The following is a 22,270-nucleotide window of genomic DNA, read 5'->3' on the forward strand; positions in this document are numbered from 1 at the left end:
TTTGCATAGAAACCCCAGGAAATTGGAATTAATGAGAGTCCAGAAATATTTTTACTGTGGTACAAGGGAAGGTATTTCTAACAAAATGTGCTTTGTGTGAGTTAGTGTATCAATAAATGCATTGTGTTCACTTATTTGGCATATGGACAATGAGAACAGCTTTGCTCATTATAACTGATGTCAAATGTGCTTGGCCAGGTAATTTGTTCCAGGAGTGAAACTGAACGGCAAATTTCAGCGTGCCCTTTTGCATCAAAATGGGAAGAGCTGGTTCCACTTGCATACTCACCTGTGTGTAACAGACAGAATTAAAGCTGTAGTGTTAAAAACCTATTTGTAGGTGCATACAGTCTTCAAATTCTGCTTTGCCACACCTGTTTCTCTTAACTGTTCAGATATTGAGGGGGTTTGGACTGTATAAAATATTACATCTTACTCTATATAGAAATTTCAACATTTTGAAATCACAAGTGAAGAATGGTAATTTAGGAGTCTTGACAGTTTTTAATATTTACACACAAGTTATTAGAAAACTTGTTTGACTAGAGCAGTGCCATTGCTCAGGCACTTAGGGAGTGATTTCTAATCAGACTGTGAACATCTTACCTTTCTGTATTTCCCTGGTCCCAAATATTTTGTACCCTTAACTCAATGGACCCTTAAAGAAGACAGAAAATGCTTTAAGAAACTCCTGGTGGTTAGGATGACCTGCCCTCAAATCTGGTCCAAATCTTCATTTTCTGTCTGCTGTGCTTGCTTTGGGATACCATAATTCATAGAAAAGTAATGTTTTTCCCTGGCTTCAGTACCTGGTGTGCATCCTTCTCCCTGCCCATGGCCATTACTGGCCTGCTGCTCAACCAAACTGTTGTCATTAGAAGTCCAAATTTTGCTCAGAATGGACCTTAGTTTATTGCATGTGTGTGGATTTTGTTGTTTTCTTCTAATACTCAGTGTGACAGGATGTCCTGGCTTACAGAACAGATGGTTTTCACTGTTTTTCATTTAGATTTTTAACAGAGATTTCTGAATGTAACTGATTTTTCAAACTAGGAAGTTTTAAACAATTAATTGGAACAGGTTTTAGATATTAATTACCATTATATATACCTGCTTATATAACTTTTGAATTAATAGAATAAATTGGTAATGGGATTTTTGCTTGTTACAGCTTTATGAATTGCTTTAAACCAAGTTCCAAAATGATGCCTTTATCTTTTTATTAGTTAAAACTGTAAAGCTGAATCTCTGCCAGTATTTTAAATGGTTAGAAATGAAGAATAATTAATAAAATGTTTAGTTCACTGTTCTAAAACTGTTTTCATTTGGAATTTTTCAAACTGGCAAATCTGTCCTTTTGAAGTTGGTTAACCAGTGAGGTGGGGTAAACCAGTGGTGAATTTCTGCCAAGTATGCTTCCAACAGATAAGGAAATGTTATACATTACCATAAATCACAGGGAGGATATTTTTTTCTTTGTGTTTTAATGGCTACCTGCCACTATCACTAGACTTCACCAGATTTGGAAGGTGGTGCTTCTAAGATGGTTTGTGACCATAAACACATCAAGCTTACTTTTTGTTCTTGCAGTTCTCAGCGGCCTCTGTTCTAATGACTGTCCTCGGAAAATAACAGTAAGTGTAACCATGGCTTTGTTTAGTATTTAGCTTTAAATAAGCTGAAGTACAATTTTACCAGAAACTCTCAACATATTAGAAGAGCTATTCACTGGAAGAATGTGTAATCCAAGTCATGATTGGCCAACTTTTGCTTCTGTGAGACCCATAACTTCGGGCAGCTGCTGCTCAGAGCTGGAATCCATTGAGTCATTGTGCAGGAGCTTTGTTATCCTGCACTGGGGGCTGAGATATACCAGAGACAAGAGGAACTTGGGTGCCCAAACTCTGAATTGTGCCAAGTCTTGGAGGGCACTTAGAAAGTCCAGGCAAAACTTGGGGCAGATCCAGCCACTTCTGAACCAAACTCCAGCAGTGGGCACAGCCAAAGAAGGAAGTCCACTGGGCTTTGAGGATTCTGCAGACAGCTATACATGTGGTGTTTTCTGTTTAGATTATTTTGTTTGTCTCCAGAGAGCTGCAACTCACCCACCAAGCTGCCAATTAGGAGATTGTTTATCAGCATTCACAGTGAAAGTTGGTCTGAAAGAGGAACTTAGAGGAATCAGAGGTGGCAGTAGTGTGTTAGCTTTGCAAAAATTTCACATTTAATTTTGACTTGAAAATAGAAAAACTTCTTCAAAAGGGGCTAACCTTTGCTTCAAGCCTATTTTGAGACGTGGGGTTTAATTTCTGTTATAAAATAATGAGGTTTGATAGTATCATTAGCTTAATTACAAAAATTGAGTGTTTTAAAAGCAAATTGTCAGAGCAGATGTTGGTGAAAATTTCATTATTGAGATCACTGAAACACTATTGCCTCCGCTGTAACAGGGGTTCTCTGACAGAAAGTAACAAAAGGTACATTTTGCTAGAGTACAGCTATGGCACCAAAAAAGATGTAAATTTCCCCTTATTCATATATCAGATGCAAATCTGCATAAGGAGACTTTGTGGTCTCCTTAGTTTTCATTCTAATCAGTTATTGTTTTAGGCTTTGATTTCATCTGTCATCATTATCACTCTTGTGGTTTAAACTTACTACTTTTTGAGGCATGGTGTGAAACATGTCATCATCTCTTTTAGTGTGCCTTCTGTATCTTACTTGAAAGCTCTCTATTGGATTTGATGCCCTAATATCAGCTTGAATTTAGCACTAGGGAAAAAAAAAAAAAAAAGGAAAAATTCCTTTAAAATCTGTTCTTGTAGTTGTCTCTCATCCTCTCCCTTCCCCATCCTTTCTTACTTAGGTGCATTTGTTGTGGTTCATCACTCAGAAATGCACAACTTCCTTGGATGTTTGTTTGTTTTACTTTTTTCTCACGAGTGTCCTTTGATGTTTAAGTAAACTTTCTTCCTCAAGGAAATTTGCTTAAAATAGATACCAGTACGTGACAAGTAACTGTTCAATCACTTTCATTAATTAAATGAAACACTGCTATATAATTATAAAAAGATGAAATTTGTGTAGTATTTTTCAGTTCAGAAATACCATCAAGATAGTGCATTCTCCCGGTATCAAATGAGTTCTCTTTTTCAGAACATGCAGTTATTTCTTTGAATTTTTAGGGGGTTTTTACTTTACTTATAGCTTCCAAGGAAACATTAAACCTTTTGCCAAAGGACTGAATAGTACTGCTTTCTTCATGAGAAATTAAACATTACTTAGCCAACTCATTACTGTGATTTTGAAAATTGATTTCCACATAATGCTATGACCGAAACCAGTTGCAAGATTTTGAAGTTAAAATATAAAAAATAAATTATTAATGTAAAACCATTTTTCTTCAGTTTACTGTTTAATTACTATAGCTTTTTTCTGTTCCTAAAATGTTGCTTGCCTTTTTCTTTGGTTTTTATCCCTTGCAGCCCTTTGGAGTTAATCAGCCTGGTCCTTACATCATGTACACCACTGTAGATGCAAATGGGTACCTGAAAAATGGGTCAGGTAAGAGAAACTCATTGTGGCAATACCCAGGCACAGTCTGTGTTTGAGCTTCTCAAGCAACCCAAGGATCTGGAAAGATGACAGAGGGAAATGGGAATGGTTTCGATGGTGCCTTCAGTTTACAATGCCAAAACCCAGCGTTCTCTTCCTTCTTTACAGATTGCATTTTTATTACAAACATTGTAATTGCATTATTTTTTCATTTGTCCTGTGCCAGTTGGGTTTGAACAGTTGGCTGTAGCAAAAAATTGTTGGGTAAAATATCATCAGTTTGTGAAATAGCATAAGCTTCTAATTGCTTCCTAAGCAATTATGTATTAAGAAACATCAGTGGCCTTGAAGTGCCTAAATACAATCCTAGTAGCCAGATGACAAAGTACCAGGATAATATTCAGAACACACAGGATGTATTTGTCTGGAGTTGTTCACTACAACTGGCAGCTAACATAACAGAACCTGGGTAGCCTGAGGAAGCTGGAGAGGGAATACCTGTGTCCTTTCAGGTAATGCAGGAACTGCAGGGTATCAATCATTAGGTAACAGGGTCAAAATCAAGGGGATGGGGTGCTTGGTGCAACTTGTAACTAAAGCTTTTATGGCCTGGGATGGTGCAGGTGCCACAGTTTGCAGGAGTCCAAAAATAAAGCAGCCAAAGAGAGAATCATCCATTGGGCTGTGCTCCAAGCAGTGCCTGGTGTTAGAATATAATGGGGTTTATTCTGCCTTCCTAGGTGTGTTCTGCTGGCTCCTAGAAACACAGGAGACTCTACAAAGTGGTTTATTAGTCTCATTTATGACTAACTATAACAGACTCATTTCTTGCTTAGGCAGAAATCCCAAACTCGTAAGCCAAACATGATCAGTAAGTGCAGTCATCTGTATCTGTCACTCCAGTCTCATTTCAAATTAAACTCAGATTTTAAAAAACGGTTCCAGTAGTTCACTACTGGATTATATTCTGTATAACACTAACTTAAATAAAAGCAATAATTTAGGGGGAAAATGCTGACATATTAAGGTCCTGAGTCAATCAGAATCACAGGCTGTGCTCTCACCATGAATAGTGTGCTCTGGACTGTTAATTCCACCTGAGAAAAATGAAAGAGAAAGAAAATATCCTGAAATACAAACCAGATAACTGAAAAACATATGTTGATACTCTAGCATTTCTGTGTTTGTGCATGCTTAAATAAAGACATTTTTCTAATTCTGTGTCATGGAACAATGCACATATCTTACAAATGTGTGGAATAAAACTAGCTTAAAATTTGGACCTTTTTCATATATCATTTTCCTAATTTTTTTTTCTGTTTCTCTCTTCCAAGAACAAAAGCAAATGCATTTTTCTTAAACATTTTCTTTAGGGCTTGCTGAATTTGGTTAGTTGTGGCTTTGTTGTTTTTTTGTTTGTGTTTGGGGGGGCAGTTCTTCTAGAAATGCAATGTTTTTTACAATTTACTCTAAGAAACAGTTATCAAATGTGATTTAATACTACTTTATTCCTTTCACAGCTGCCATATTTACAATAATAAAAACCTAACAGAGTCCAGGCATGATGAATTTCCTTTTCTGTTCTGACATTATGAAATAACAGTAATGAATTCCAAGTGCATTTATGACCCCAGCAGTATTGCTACAGGGAATTTTCTAATGCTGTCTTTGATCAGTTTCTCAACACTAATAAGTTAATAGATTTTTTTGAGTCTGTATAATTCCTGCAAGAACTTTTGAAAGTCATGTTATCTGAGGGTATTTACATTACGTCTGTAGCTACATTTTCTTCTCTTGCAAGTGTTTTCATATAGGATTCAGTAAATGTTCTAACTAGAATTACTGGCCTTGTTTTCCAGACAAGGTTGTTGTCTGGAAAAACAGCCCATTACATCACAATCCTCTTCTATTTGAATATCAGGAAATCATCAAGCAATATTCCTTATGTGTACTGGTAGGCAATACCAAACCCACATTGCATTTTTGGTCCATGTATAAACCTACAAAACCTCTTTTCCACATTAAGTTTTTATTAATATAGCATCCATATGCTATTTTAAAACTAATTTTCATCAACTTATTTGCCTTCATTATATAGTATTACAGGTCAACCCGTATTTGAATCTTTTAATTGTATGAAAGGAGCAATGAGCTAGTCAAAATTTTAAAGGAATTAATCCCTTTCCAAGAAGTAACATGAGGAAAAACATAGTTCTTTTTCTGCTGAAAACAAAACTCCCCATTCCTTTTCGTGTCCCCCTCCAAAGTCAGCTGCTGTTATTTATTGCCTTTCCGGCTGTGCCCAGTGGGGGAACAGTTGTTGGCTGGACCACTGCAAGCAATCACCCTAAGTTATCCCTCCAGCCCTGAGCTTGAGTAAATCATAAAGTACTCAAAGCCATGGCCTCCACTCTGCTTCTGATCTCCTAAATTCTGCAGAACTTTAGTTGTGAGTTATGGCATCTTTCATGTAGGCAATATTTGTGCAAAGAGTGAAATAAAAAGGCCCATATGGCTGTCCTTATCTAATTCATTTTAAGGTTCTTTGGTCTGCCAAGCCTTAACTACAGGAAATTTGCATAATTATGAGGGTTTTCTTAAAAACATTGTTAGAATTGTTCTGTCTCCTATTAACATTCCAGTATGTTGTTAAAAGATAGCAGAATAATAATTAGCATGTATTCTGTGCTTTTACTCTCACATCGCTCAATTCACTTGTAATCTTACAAGAAATACTGTTAAATTAGCTACAAGGGATAGCAATTGCCAACATAGGCATTAGAATGGAGAAGTTCTGGGCCTTACATCTGCAGTTAATGTCTCCACAGATCTTCTTTTCCTGAGAGGAAAATCAACTGCAGCAGCTTCTTCAAATATTTAAGGAATTTCATGCTTGAGAGCAGACCAGGTCCAGTGTAAATCTGGGAGAAGTACACAAACTCAAATTTAAGTCATGCTTTCTGATCCGTGTCCTGCAATCTGCCTTCTCCCTTTTCTTTTTGATTACTATTTAAGGAGATCCCACAGTTAAGTGAGAGTGTCAGCCAGGATTTTCAGCTCTACATATGCATTTCCAGGCTTTTATTGGTAGAATATCTTCCATGTTTAAGCCTGTGCTACGCACGTCTGAATTTTCTCTCCTGAAGTAAAAATATGCTGATAGAGTTTGAAATAAATAGGCTCATACTTGCAGCTTGTATCTACCAAACATATTAATTCTGTGGGCCAGGAACAAGTGGCAGTAAGTGTCTCAGGTTTCCTTAAAGCTCATATCCACAGGAAGGTGATAAAGAGTAGCTTCACTGAATGGCTCATATGGATCAAGTCATGATTTGTTTAAGCGTCTGTATGGGTGAAGCTGTGTGGACTGATGGCCTTTGCAGCTCTTATTCCAGAGCTCTTTCATTCTGCTGCTTTTGCTTTGTTTTGTTTCAAACCTTCCATGGCAGAATGACCTTTCACATGCTGTGAAGTCGTGCTCTTCTGGTTTTTTGAAATCTGCTTACTCTTCCCTGTTGTTGCATTGAGTTCTCCTGCTGTTGAACTAAATTGAATTGTGAGGTGAACACAAATGTCTAGCAGCTATTATAGTTGTGAATTTAAACATAAACATTGCAATATCTACTAGAAAAAAAGCAAAATAAGCTTATTTTCAATGGCCATTTGACACTGCAAGGTTCATTGTGCCAAATTCCACTACATGGAAAGAGTGTATTCATGGAACAAGCTGGAATAATTTAATAATTGGATAGCTGGATTCAATGAGAGGGATTTTCTGCTTGCTGTAGGTGGAAATAGCCTACCAAGTATGTTTTTCTGTGTAACTCTTTTGTTGAGAAAACTTACTTGAACTTATGATGTTGCTTGCAATATTACCAAACCTTGGATATTTGGGCATTACAAATGACACAGCTTCCCTCTGTCAGCAGTATGATAATTTTACTGTTTGAGGGGTTTTTAAGTTACCAGTTTTATTTCTATAATTTTATGATGTAGAGGTATTTTTCAGAAAAATACATATTCTCATAAAAAGGCATCAGGTTTGAAGTTTGGGCTTACAGGAGTATCCCAGTTGTTGGCAGCACTGCAATCATCAGTGTCCAAGCCCCAAGAGTGCACTTGGAATTCCCTTTCCCATGTTATTTCTGGTACTCCAGAACCAGATATTGCAGAAAAGGTTGAGAGTTGAAGCTGTGTACTGCATTAATCTGGAATTTCTTATTAGGGGGACAAAGAAAAAGAGGCAGCCAGCTGGGGAAAACAGGGAGACAACCCCAGCCCTTAGAAAAATGAAGTTACCATTGTGTTATTTTAAGCAGAAAAGAACTCTTTGACCACTAGAATTTTTTCCAACCAGTGTCCCCCAAAGGCAGTATGAAAGGAACAGAAGTAAAGCTTTCAACTAAAGCCAAGCAAATCAATTTCTCCAACTTTCTATGAAGCTTCCAAGTTTGAAGTTGCTGGGTTTTTGTTAGATTGGGGTTTTTTTTTCCTGAAAGGTTCTTTGTAAATTCTTAAGCATAGTCCATGGGTTTTTCATTACTATCAGTTATATTCTCTCTTTCTCTTGCACTAAGTGGTTCTGCCATATTTTCAAATAAAATACGGAGCTGCCAGCTTCAAGAAATGGGGAAATACTCAGTTCAGTTTAGGCCAGTGCTGGTAATGGCTGCAGAGTAAACATCCCTGCAGGGTTCCAGCTGTGCAGGGAAGGGACACGCGGTCACTGCGATTGCGCCCACATCTGGAACTGCCTTCGTCCTGTTCCAGCTGTTGCCTGGGTGTTGTTCCCAGCTATGCAGCAATACATGCAACCTCTGCATGGCAGGTTTTGGACTAATTTTTGCTTTTTCTAGAATGCATATGTTTGTCTGATCTATATAAAAGAAGTAGTTCATGTGCTGGCCTCAGTGTTCAGGTATGTAATGGTTCAGAAGAATTGACACGCAAGTCTGAGACTAAAAGATGCACTTTTGGAATCCTAAATAGTATTACTGAATTATGAATTACACAGAATGGCTTTTAATTGGCTAATTAAATGCAAATAATATTTCATTAAGAAAAGCATAATAAAAAAAACAACTTATAAGGAACGCTTCAGGAAACCACAAGTTTGAAATTAGATTTTTCCATTAGTCTTTCATTTCTATGTAGTGATCTTGCATGTTCCAGTCTGTTATTTCAAAAAATAAGTTTATTTAAATTGAATGAACACTATCAGTGTTGTGCATCTATTTCTGTAGGTTCAATGAGGCTGTTCCTAAATCCAGTACCACGTGTTGTCAGTGCTGGTTAAACAAGAGAAGCATTGCTTCCACATGGAACTGCAACCACTTTCCTCTCACAAAGTTAAATTCTTCAGCCTGGAATAAGCTGTTGAGGACATTTCAGTTCAGCTCAGGGGAGAACAGGCTACCCTTGAGCTTTCAGCAAGTTTACATCAGGATAATGGAAACAGAAGGAAAATGACTTAATTCAGGTATAAAAGAACAAGTACTGGATGTGTCACAGACAACACATGGCTCTGGTTTTCAGACAGACTTTAGAAAGGTTACGGTATGAATTGCTTCCAATTTTATTTGCCAGACTTCAGAGGTAAGGTGATTGATTCCAAAAGGTCCAGAATGGTTGCTGAATATACAACTCTGCAAAATCTTCTGAGGTTCAGCTGCCCAACATCATTAGCTTTTTCTTACAAATTTGATCTCTGGTAGGTTGAAACCACAGAAAACTGTGTCCTAAAATGTTGAGGATTTTTCTCTGCTGAAGGTTTTTGAAGCAATAGACTTCATGGTTTATGATGTAAAACAAGAATACCAATACCATAACCCATGATATCTGCGTGCCTTGAAATGGCATTTTTGAAACAAGAATCTTAAGGCAAAAGACATAGTATTGAATACTACTCTTCAAAGTAGTATTAAAAAGAAATCATTTGTAGCATGGTCAGGAGAAGTTTTTTTTTAATTCTTGTTTATAGTAACAGTTCTACTGATAAAGTAAAACAAACTGTGAAACAACAGCCACTTCCTCTATCTTGCCTACACTGACTTCCAAAAACCTAAAGAACAATTTGAATGTAAGAAATCCATGCCACTTTTCCTCCTTGAAGATGCAAAACTATTTTCAGATTTTTTTGGAACAAGTAGAAAGCTGTTTCCAGTAGTTTTACAAGAGGGAAGATTGCTGTGGTTGCTGTTTAAATTAAATTTGAAATACTTTCATAAGTAAAAAATTAATTACCGGTGACTGGGAACTTCAGATAATGTCAATAAACTGTTGACAGTACTCTCTTTAATTTCTCTTTTTATTTTTCATCTTGGTTCGGGGCTTTTATGTTTCTCAGGTGAGCAGTTGTCATTCTTAATTATTTGGTTGCAATTCTAAGTGGAACTTTTCAGTAAGCATCAAACAGAATTTATGATAGATATCGGGTGAGGAAAGCAAGGAAGAGTCTCAAAGTTCTCCTGTGCTTAGTCAGCTTTAGTAAACTGGAACCTTCTACACGCTATCATCCTGCTTAGCTAATACCTCCCAGTTTTAAAGGCAAATAAAAAATAAGTGTGTGCACATTTCTACCTGCTGTATAGAAGAAAACTTTCCTTTCTGACCTTTGCAAATCATCTATTTACATCCTGAAGCGTAAGATTTCATTATCCTTATCTTAGTAGGCATAAGAACCAGCGTTAGTAGCCATGAAATTATTCAGTGCTTTAAGAATTCAAGCTGCAGTATGTGACTCTCTAACTTCTTTAAGGCTGACTGCACACAGTATATGACATTTTCTTTTATTCTCCTTAATTTAGTTGACATTCATTTCATTTGTAAGATGAAAGAAGAAAGCAAGTTGCAGTCTTCTCATGATCCTAAATATTTCACTCAAAAGTAATTCTAAAAGCTTTTCGATGTTACAGCTGTACCTTGTTCTTTTGGGGAAAGTCCTTCAGCATTCAGCATTAGTGAAACAAATTTTAAAAGAAAATCTTTTTTGATGTTGCAGCATGATCATGTAACAGGTCTGGTTTGTTTCTGTAACCAAGTCAAATTAAATACACCCACCTTTGCTCCTTACAACTTGTATGTTTGTAACTGCAGGTTTCACATATTACATAACTCGAGAATTATTCCCATTTTAGATTTGAATGTTGACAGTTGGACATTGAGCAGTTTAGCCAAGATCCTGTTAGGGAAGTCAGTGGCAAGGCAGGGACAGACTCAAATCCTATGCTGTCCTATCCTGTTTTATCTCAATTTACTGGAAGAGAATCCTTGTTCTTAAAGAGAAAAGCTGCTCAGTCACTGCTTTGTGCCACATCTGTAATTGAGAAATCTACCTAACAATGTGCACAGTACACCTTGTCTTTGCCATAGAGACCTGAAAGTACAAATCCATCTTAAGTATTTCCTTGCTCATTACATGGTTCTTCATGGGGGAAAAAATAAATCTAAAACATGTATAATCTTTAGGAAGACCATTGCTGTTTCTTTTTGCTAATAGCATTTTAGCTTAATGAAAAGATAACTGCATCAAGCTGATTTTTCAGAACTCAGTTGACATTTATTTTGCTTTTTAAAATAAAATTACTAGAACTCTAAACCCACAACAATACAGAATATTTACCTCCTGACTAAACAGGCCTATTTCAAAACATGCCTGACAGCATATGGCAAGCGGCTTCCTCAAGAGCTGGTAGGGGAAGGGAGGTTCACAGAAACAGAACCCTGAAGTAATCACTGTAATGAGCAAAGGTTCAGAATCACCAGCCTGCACTGCAGGGAGTAATTTGTCCCCAGAGGAGCATACAAGAGCTGAAGAGCCACTTCTGGAAGTGGGTGTTGTGTCTTTGTTGTCCCTTGTGCTGCTGTGTTGTGGCCAATGCTTGCACTTACTGGCATCTCCAGAAGCCAGGAATGGGGGGGATTTGGTTTTTCTTGAAAGGATATTTGACTTTGGCAAAGAAGTGGTGGTGGTGAGTTAGGAGTTCTTGCTGGCCCTGTGTTCACCACAGATGTGTAGAATGTTGTGTCAGCAGTGTGGCCCACAGCCAGTGGGCTGAGGTAAAGTGCTGCCTCCTGAATCGAGCCTTGGATGGAGTGTGGAGAGGCACAAAGGCATTGGCTGTCAATTCATTACAAAATAAGGATTCCTGTTCTTCAGTTCACATTCTGTTGCATTTTGTTGCTTAACTTAAAATTTCCAGGCATGATCTATTAGGGGTCAAAGCTGAGAGAAATCTGATGCTCTAAAAGTATTGACTAAATCACATCCTTGTGCAAAGCTGCTTCTGTTGGTCACAGAAACCCATTTGTGGTTGCCAAGTGTCCTTTGCACTCATTCTTGTTAATCTGCTGAAGGCTGAATTCAGTGTGGTGCTTCTGAGGTGCTGATACCATTCCTGCTGTGGAACCAGCTCACTTGCTAAGAGAACAAAAAACTCACACAGGATCTGAATCTGTTGACCAGAAAGTGAATATTACAAGATTTTTTTTATTTAAATGGAATACCTGGATACTTTGAAAATGGGATTATGCCAGTGAACTTGTTGATATCTGCAACACTTGTCTGTTTCACCACTGCCTTTTCAGTAAACCAAGAATCTTATTTTCCACCTAAAGTTTCTCCTATAATTATTATTAACTTGCAACTACTGCAATCCTGTTTTCATTAATTTATTCTTTGAAAATCTGTTCATGAGAATTTACTTGGTTAATTTTATGACACAGTAGTAATTAGTGATTAACACTGATAAAAATTAAAGTGAACCTTCACATGTTGAGTCCAACCATGTAAATCAATGGGGCAGGAGACTTGGTACTAATATAAAAATAAAGGCAGATAGTTGATTTCTTCTCAACTTGTAACAAATAATGGAGAATTGAATTAACATAGAAATGGTACTCAAAAGAATTGTCCTGTAAAGTATTTAAGTTTTTCTCCAAGTGAGTGCTCAGAAGTAGTTTGGAAAAGTGGGAACGAGCCTTTAAGAATTAAGTCATCATGCAATTGGTGAAAATTTTTAAACATTTTTATTACTGACTGGGGAATGTGTATTTGTGTAGCAAGTTGGTAGTTTGGGGGTTGAGTGATTGGGGGTTTTTTTTCCTAAAATACCTACTTGGGCTTCCTTTCTGTTTTCCTTGCAGCTGGCCAGCTCAGCCAGTCAGCACATTATGCTCTGCAGCTGCCCTACAACGTGCTGGGCTTGGGCCGCAGCGCCAACTTCCTCGACCACTTGTATGTTGGCATCCCTCGGCCCTTAGGAGAAAAGGTTAGTTGACATTTAAGATTGTCAAGCTAATTATTTATGGTGCTACCTTTGCTAAGAGGCTGTGGATGGAAATACTGCTGAGACGCTTTTTTTTCATTTTCTGAAGTAAGAATATCTAAGAAGGAAGTTTGTGTACAGAAAGGTTTGTCCAATTTTTTTTGAGGGCTATATAAGTTGTGAAGCCAAAATAAAACCAAAATATGACTGAAAATATCTGTAAATGTTAGCACAGGTATTCAGTGCTTGTTTGTAGGGCAAATGGGTATTAGATCTGAGGGTCCAATTATTCTGGACTGCAGTAGCTGCAGGGCTTTCCCAGAGTTGCTCTGGCTGGGCTGGGACTCACATAATCCCTTCTGCCTCGGTGATAAAACCATGGGCAGTGTCATGGCATGGGGAGATTACTGTGATTCTCTAATCTTCACATGAAACATACGAGTGGGGTCCTCACCATTTTCAGTCTTTAAAGATCTGATGGTACTGCTTGAAAAGTGAGGTACTCAAATGGGCCGAATTCTGACTTGGGTAATTGTTTTCCCTGCCTCCTTTGTAGAATCAGTTCTTTTCTTCTTTCCCTATTATGTTGCTTTGTATTTTTAAAGCAGAGGCTGTGTTTCATGTCAGCAATAATTATTTTGCTTTTTACTTTTGGGGGTGGTTTTAAAGCATATTGGAGCTTTCAGAGTAACAGGTTTATACAAAGATAAAGGTATTAATCACTTATATTTAAAGTTTTTTTAAAACCCACTTTTTCTATTTGTCCTTTTGTGTGTTTCAACAGAAAATTTCTTTGCTTATAAGTATGTTGGTTTGTGAGGAATTGACAAAGCCTTTGTTTTTTCTTTCAGTCCATAAGAAAACAAGAATGGACAGCTATCATACCAAACTCCCAGCTTATAGTCATTCCCTATCCTCATAATGTTCCTCGAAGGTAATGTCATCATTTGGATTTGTACTTCCCAAAATTACATTAATACACAGTGTAAATGAGGCATTATGTGTAGATTTAGAAATAGTTATTTGTATAGAAAGTTACTGAAGAACAAGGGCAGGGGGTCAGTGCTGAGCTGGAGCTGAAAATGCTGCTCAGGTATTTACACAGCCTCTCAGATGGTGCCCATAAACAATCAAAACCTATTACCGGCTCAGACAAACAATCCAAATGTATTACCAGCTCCACTCCTGTAAATAATAACACACTTGCTAGATTTAACAACATCCTCAGTGACAAATTACAAGCATGGTAATGGTTGAATTAAGCATTTTGTTTCACCAAACATACAATTTCTGTCTGGTTCCATAGAAAGGCTTTGCTTCAGCCCTTCTGCATGCAGTAGCTGTTGCTACAGGAATGAATTTTCTCTTTAAGTAAAGGTGAATGGGTTATTTTCACGAGAGCTTGAACATGGAATTCACTTTGCAATTAAAATGTTTCTCCCAGAAAGAGAGCATGTTTCTCTTTTTGCTATTAATGAAAACATTAGTCAAATATTCCAGCTGCGTTTTGCCGCTTGATCTACCAGTGAGGTCAGTTGCATTTATCATGCAGAAATGATTCTGACATCAGTTCAGCAGTTAATTTTACTAGAGAACAAATAACAGTGGAGAAGTGATGTGCTGCTTGAGTTGCTAATTAACAACCACAGAAATAACATCTGCCAGATGAAAATTTAGTTACAGTCTTGAGGTATTTAAAGGTATGTGTTATGCAAAACAATTTCTGTTATAGTATTAAACTATTTTTGCTTTTGTGTAAAGTGTGTTTATGGCCATTGTAGAATAGCAGAGGATGGAATCCACAGAAGAAATCAGATTTCATAATAGAAGCTTCTCAATTTTATTTTTCTTTTAGCATAGGTATGTGATTTCCTGAGAGGCCTCAGGACAGAGCCTGCTGCTGACAGCTTTCCCATGATAGGAAACCTGTAGTACAAAAAGGGGATTCCCTGGGCCTCAAGACCTCACATGATTTGAGAGATGTCTTCCAGGAGCCCTAAAGTGCTTAATTTTGTTGATCTTCAGCCATAATCAACTGCTTATGTTGTCTAGAACTGCAGTTGTCCCTGGGTAAATTTCAGAAAAAGAGAACTGGACTCATGAGCCCTTCCAAGAGGAGCTTCTCATGTGGTGGAAAAATCTTCCAGGGTTATTTTCCCCTGCTGCTCCGTGTCCCCAGGCATTCCTGTGAAAGGTTTCCATGTGCAATTTACTTTGTCCTAGTCAAGGGCAGGAGGTAAATCTCCTAATGAGAAAAAACTTATTCCCTGAGGATATCCATAGCATTCATGAAAAGTTAAACAGAAACTGTACTTAGACATGGTATTGCTTGAAAATAATTATATTAAACCATGTATTTCCAAATAAACATCATTAAGCTTCAGTCTCTAAGAGCTGCTCATTTCTGTGGACAAGGTTGTCACCTGTGTTACCCTAACAGGTTCTTTTCATCTTTGTAAGTAAAATCTGTTTTCTGCTTCTTAATGAAGGGTATTAATGTTTCCTTGGATTTTCTTCTTTTGTATAGCTGGAGTGCCAAACTGTATTTGACCCCAAGTAACATTGTACTGCTAACAGCTATAGCCTTAATTGGTGTCTGCGTTTTCATCCTGGCAATAATTGGCATATTACACTGGCAAGAAAAGGTAAGCTAATTTACTAGAATATTTTTTGTATATTTTCTATACTATTTAACACTCCCTAATATTTTACAGGCCTGTACATTGGGGGTTATTTTTACATTTTTCTACAGTATAATAATTTCTGACACAGACTGAATTAAGTCGCAAAAGGTGTTATTATTAATTCAATGTTTACCACAAGTTTAAAAATTGGCATTATTTTTATTTAAGCTCTAAGACACCTGAGGATGTCCATGTTGCTCTTCATTTCCTTTTTCCCATTAAGCTGTTATTTCCAACTGAAATGAGCCATCTTTGTTTCATATCTAAGTTTTCCATTTTGCTGTTTTAACGAGAACTGTTTTGGAAAATGGAATATAAACTCAGTTTACTTACCTTGAGTTCTGCTGGTAATCTAAAAATAAGGAGAAAGTCTTTTGTGTTATCTCTCTTTGCTGGTTGCACTAACATTAACATTCAGGAATGTATAGGGAGTCAGCCATGCATATTGGCTGCTTTGCTCTGTGGGTCTGAATTACACATGGAGGGTATAGAAATCCATTGATTTGAAGAAGCATTTTGAAAGGGGTCTTTCATGTCACCTAAGAAATGCATTCCCATTTTTCTTAACTATGCTCAGTTCACAATCATACCCAACTGGCAGAGTTGCCAATAAATGTTACTACATAGCCAAACCATCATCTTAGCTGTCAGATAAAATTACTGCACATTCTGACATGGTAGAACTGTTTGTTTTTGTGCTCGTGGAAATAAAATGACCTTGTTAAACATTCAGATAAGCTTTGCGCATGCTTCATATTTAAATGTTATTTGTCTGTCAATCTTTACTCTTCAAAATGTCAAATACAGTCTCCAAGTAGTAATAAAGCTGGGAATAAGACACACAAAGCAAAGAAATACAAAGTTTATGGTGGCTGTTGTTAGCATGTTGTGCTGTACCAAGAAAGCACTGTGTACTGGCAGCTCAGGGCTGGGCACTGCTTGGGTTTAATTCTCTCTCCAACATATCTTTAGCAAACAAGAGTAGCAGAAAAGGTACTTGGACTTTGAGCTGGGGAAGGATTACCTATGTATCTGGAGAAATGGAGATTTAAAGGCAACATTTAAAACATTTTTTACAATAATTCAAGCACTGTAGTGTGCAGAAGGACTCAGCCCAGAGTGAGTCCTTTTAGAACTGTTTTAAGTCCCAGGTATGTGTGAATGAAGTGTTGTATTGGTTATATTGTAAACTAATTTCCAACTCTGCAGCACAAAATAGGCATAAATATTTGGACAAATTGTGTTTATTTTCAGACCACTGTATAAACGTGTTAATTACTATTTTTTTCTATGGATTTTTACTTTCCCAGTGTTTCAAAGTGGTTGAGATACTGAACAAGTACAAATGTTCAGCAAAGCTGGTTTGTGCATCACTGACATGTGTAAAGTTAAACTCCAAAGTTCCTTGTTTCTAAGTTTGTTCTTAGTTTACTGTCTCTCAGCAATCTTCTCCTAAAAATACTGTCATGGCTAAATGTCTTTCCCTTGCAAATCTCTGGAGTACATATAGCAAAGAAAGGAAGGGGAAATGAACTGGCACTTAAATCTTTTCTTCCCCCCAGAGGATATATATGTGTGTAAGCTGCAGTGTTTTATTCAGCAGTTTAAATAAACCCTGGACTTTGACCCCTGCAGATAAATAGTAGCAGGAGCCCTTTGTCTACAGTAGTTCTTACACACTCCTCTGCCAGCCAAGTATTGGAGTACTGAAATAACTGCAGGGTTTAGGGGTAGGTGTTGTTGTCTTGCCTTAGAAATTTTTAATGCATTAAAGAAAAAAAAAAGCTTTGAAATCTCAGTTACTAGATTTTAATTTTGATACATCAAATGAAAGACAAATTGAGGAAGAATTGACACCATTATTTATCTTACAACAAATACAATTTTGCTACATTTGCTGTGGCCCTCAATAGTCCTTATTCTCATTCTTGACAACTTGCTTTGGGGTTGTGAAATGATCATGGAAACACTGTACAGTGATGGAAAAACTGCTAGAGAGGGTTTGCTGGATCCAGCAGAGTATCAGTTACTGTCAAATTTGAAGCAATAATTTTTTCAGGAAGCATACAAGAAATGGAGAGGAAATTGTTTTCTAAGTGAGACTATGAAATTTTGTGGAATGTGACAAGCATTTCAGTGTAGGAAAGAGTGTGCCACTCCCTCCTTCCCACCCCTTTTTTCACATCCAGAATACTACTGACACTGATAAAGTCCCTGCCAAAAAAGCCAGACTGATATATCTTAAACCTCACTGACAGCTCTGCTGCTGCTACAAAATGCAGTAAAATCCATATTTAATCCAATGGAGTTGCTATCACACATAAACATTGTGTAATGAGGAAATCTTTGGCCTTGAGCCAAAGCAGATGATGAACTCCCATGGCAGAAGATGGGCAGCGATTTCTGCCACAATTGTTGTGTATTTTTATCAACTGAGACACAGTTCTGAATGCCCACGCAGCACCTACTGGAGAGGCTTTTCTTCATTTTACTCCTTAAAAAAAAAAAAAAAAAAGGAAAAACATGGGTCTGTGCAAGCTAAAAAGCATTTCAGTCTGCTTTGCCAAATTCTCTCATGCTGGAATTTACACATACTGTCTGTCATGACAAAAGCACAAGTTTGCACTGTGTGTCCAAGAATCCTTGAAGAAATGCTTCCATTCTCTGTTAAGTGCTTTAGCACACAAGAGGGGACGTGGGAGAGGACATGTTTTTGCACATGACATAGATTCTAGGTACAGTTTAAATATGTTGCTTTTTTCCAAGCACCACCCAATTCATTCTTTCAGCAGGTCAGTGTGTGTTCTGCATAAATAAGCAGGGAAATGCATCCTACTTCACATTTTCATAATACAAACAAAAGACACAGAACATTTTTCGCCTACTTTTTGCTGTTAGTTCTTGGTTGAACTGCCATCTTGCTCTAAAGTTGTATTTAACAGAATGTTTTTTTAAATGAGCCTCTTCGTACATGTAACATAAATTACATTTACAGTTAGTCCAGAGTAATTTCATCTTATATTTGTAATGCAGACAAAATGCATACCAGGAAACAGTCTTCAGGTTTGAATTATTCCTTTTAAAATGCATTATTAGAAATAACAGAAAATAATGGGTCATAAATACTACAACAGCAGAGCATTAACAGCAGAAGCCAATTCTGTGTAGAGTATTGCTATTTCAAGCTGACATAATTTAAAAGTTAATTGTTGGGGCTTTTACCAAGCCTTTTTGCCTTTTGTCAAATGGCTTGAAAAAAATCAACCATTTTTTGACACTTGACAGCTCATTTCTGTAACAGTATTGCTCTAGATTCCACAAAGTGTTTTTTTATTATTATTTTTCAGAAAGCAGATGACAGAGAGAAGCGACAGGAGGCTCATCGGTTCCATTTTGATGCTATGTGACATGCCTTAATATTTATGAAGGAGCTGCTACTCATTTGCTTAATTGAAAGACTAAATTCTGATTTTTAAAATTATTACCATGAAAGTACTGTTGATGTGTTATTTGTAAATGTTGCATTATCTGGTATTTATTTGGAAAGCATTAAAATTAGACCTGAATGTGTCACAAGGCCTTTCAGTTAAGAGACTGTATATAATAGCATTTGGCCTTTATTTAACAGAACTGTAAATTTATTTTTCTTAGTAAAGGGATCAAATTGCATGTACCATTGTTTATGTACCAATTCTTTAGTAATATTTGATAGAAAGAAAGGTGTGTAAATGAAGTGTAGCATTTCAGCAAGCAGAATACCTTGTATCACTTTAATTGGTCTTGTCCTTTATTCATTCCTGCAAAACAATCTGGTTTTTGAAAATTCAACTTGTGCAGTTTCTCAGATGACTTAATTGCTTATTATTTTGACTGTATTAAATGGTGCTTAACCTAAAGTATTCTGTATTTTTCTTTGTTTAAACCCATATGTGCAATAGTTAAAGAACTTAGGAATTAGAGAACTGAAAGGAACTTGCAGGGTAGTGCTAGTTCAGTCATCCTGGGATAGATGCAGTATTTATGTGTGCTACTTCTAGGGCAAAGACAACGCATTAAAAAATTAAAATCATAAAAATATATCAGCATTACATAAACCACTTTTATAATTAAACTATAACCACATTATTTAAGAAAGGTATGGGATTTTTTGTTTGGTTTTGTTTTTCAAGAAGTTAAAAGAAACATTTTTGAGGAGAGATTGAGGATTGACGCCCGAAATGGACTGCTAAGTGATAAGCTATGCAAAGATTAAATTAAGAATGTAATAGGACACTTAGAATAATAATGCACGTTTTCTGTGTACACTGCTATGCCCATATTTCATGAGGCTGTGATAATGACAGAAGACATGTCACTCAACTGTAAGTATTTTAAGTGGTGATAAAGTTACAGTTGCTCTGTGTACTTGGGATCCTGGAAGAATCTCTGAAGATAATCATGCTTTTATATACGTGAGTTTACATGGTTAATTCTGCAGTTACATCAGTAAATTTGCATTCCTAATACTGTTTGATAAACTAGAACATCCTTTCTCAACAAGCTGAAAGTGCTGGCAGTCAAGGCACTCCCGTGTGCAGGGGGTCCCTGCTCGGGTCTGGCACATCCCTGGCATGTCCCCTGTGCCTGGCAGGGCAGCCACAGACGAGAGGGAGCAGCTCCAAAGCTGGGCTGCTGGTGCCCACCCTGAGTGCCAGTCAGCCCCTGGGTTACCATGGCAGTGCTGAACAGTGACCCATTCATACAGCAGCACCAAGCCACAGCAGCAGTGTCCTGAGCTCTGAAGTTGCACTGGCTATTTCCAATATGCTCTGATCAGATGCCAGCACAGGAGACTTTGTCACATTACTGTTATGATTCAGGACAGAATATTTCCTTAATGCACACCTTCAATTTTTCTCATGAAAAGGTAAGAATTTGTTTTTTTTAGATAAATACTTAATGCTTTTGGACTTTTTAAACCACATTGATAGAATTGGCTCCCACCAGCAAAAGAAAGAACATATTTCATGATTAGGAGGACACACAGTTCAGTATATTTCCTGTCTTTTTCATAAGGTTAGAGAGTAATGCTAAATGCATAATGCACTGTGGCAGCAAAGTTGTCTGTAACCTTCTATCACACTCCAATACACATAGATTAGCTTCCTTTTGTTTCTTAGAAAGCAATTAGGAATAAAATAGCCTCATGCTGACATTTAAGATGTTGTACAAAACAATCATCTTGGTACCTTTTGCTCTGAAGTATTTTGCATGCTCAGTAGTGCATCATTGCAACTCTATATACAATATAATAAAGTTTACCTCAGGTTCTAAGTACTTGTAGCATGGTTCACAGTCTATGCATACTGTTTTGAATTAAGGCATTAAATATTGTTGAACCTGTTGTCAGAGGTTTCATGTTGTACTTTGGTTCTCTATTCTATAAGCATTAAATGTATGTTTGGGTAAGGTTATTGCCCTTCTACCGGGAAGTTGAAGAAAGCAGCATCAATTAGAAAGTTGTAGTTCCAGGTGATTGTCACAGTAGCTGAGAAGTGAGAAATAGTTCGAGCTACATAAATTTTCAAACTGCAGCCACTCTAACACAGCCCTGGTGAGAAATGCTATTGGAAGCTTCCTCAGTGTGAAATTTCACCTATATAAAAATACTGTTGACAGGCCAACTGACAGATGGCTGTTGAAATACCATCTTTCTTTGTTCTCATTTTCCATGAGAAGCTTTAAGACTGAATCTTCCTACCAGATTTATCATTAATGCACTATAATCCTCCAACAAAAGAACCAACTTTTCTGCTGCAGATTAATAGGCATATTCTATATAGTATGATATTCCTCTTGTGCTGAGGCCATCGTGCTTAACAGCCAGAGACATTAAAAACACTTACTGTGGTTAATTGAGAAGTAATCACTGCAAATGCACCAAGTCAATTCAGGGCCTCTATAGAATCACAGAATGGTTTGGGTTGGAAAGGACTTTAAAGATCATCCAGTTGCAACCCCCCTGCCATGGATGGGGACACCTTCCACTATCCCAGGTTGCTCTAAGCCCCGTTCAACCTGGTCTTGAACATGTTCAGGGATGGGGCAGCCACAGCTTCTCTGGGCAACCTTTGCCCAGGCCTCATTGCCCTCACAGGAAAGAATTTATTCCTAACACCTAACCTAAACCTCCTCCCTGCCAGTGTGAAGCCATTCCCCTGTGTCTGTCACCCCATCCCATGTATATAGTCTCTCTCCATGTTTCTTTGTAGGTTCCTTTCATGCACTGCAAGGCCACATTGTCACCCCAAAGCTTCTCCTCTGCAGGCTGAACATTCCCAGCTCTCCCAGCCTTTCCTCCCAGCAGAGCTGCTCCATCCCTCTGCTCGTCCTGGTGTCCCCTCTGGCCTGGCTCCAGCAGCTCCAGCTCCTTCCTGCACTGGGCCCCAGCTCTGCAGGTGGGGTCTCACCTGAGTGGGACAGAGGGACAGAATCCCCCTCCCATTACTGACCCCCAGGTCCTTCTCTGCAGGTTTGCTCTGGACCTATTGATCCCCAGCCTGTGCCAATATTTGATAATGAATAGATATCAATGAATTGTAATTGATATATATAACTTCTTCAAATGAATGACACTAAAATAGAGCAGGAAAAGTCAATCCATAAGATTCTGCTATATTATAATCAACAGTGTAAAAGCATTAACTGTCTCTGTTTTGAAGGTTTTAATAACCAAACAAATTTAATTTTTTTTAATTTAGGAAATACAATTATGCTTAAATAATC

General features: G+C 37.5%; 1 protein-coding gene across 1 annotated transcript in view; it reads left to right on the forward strand.

Annotated features, from left to right (window-relative positions):
• Positions 1-20,888, forward strand: part of ITFG1 (integrin alpha FG-GAP repeat containing 1) — a 72,914-nt gene extending 52,026 nt beyond the window's left edge. Inside the window, exons 13-18 of the mRNA XM_015639713.3 lie at positions 1,591-1,634; positions 3,486-3,564; positions 12,700-12,824; positions 13,673-13,755; positions 15,349-15,466; positions 18,853-20,888. Coding sequence (XP_015495199.1) covers positions 1,591-1,634; positions 3,486-3,564; positions 12,700-12,824; positions 13,673-13,755; positions 15,349-15,466; positions 18,853-18,912 — 509 coding nt within the window. The 3' untranslated portion in view covers positions 18,913-20,888. The remainder of the gene's footprint in view (positions 1-1,590; positions 1,635-3,485; positions 3,565-12,699; positions 12,825-13,672; positions 13,756-15,348; positions 15,467-18,852) is intronic.
• Positions 20,889-22,270: the final 1,382 nt, after the last annotated feature.

The sequence above is a fragment of the Parus major genome, chromosome 11 (genome assembly GCF_001522545.3).
Source record: "Parus major isolate Abel chromosome 11, Parus_major1.1, whole genome shotgun sequence".
NCBI lineage: Eukaryota > Metazoa > Chordata > Aves > Passeriformes > Paridae > Parus > Parus major.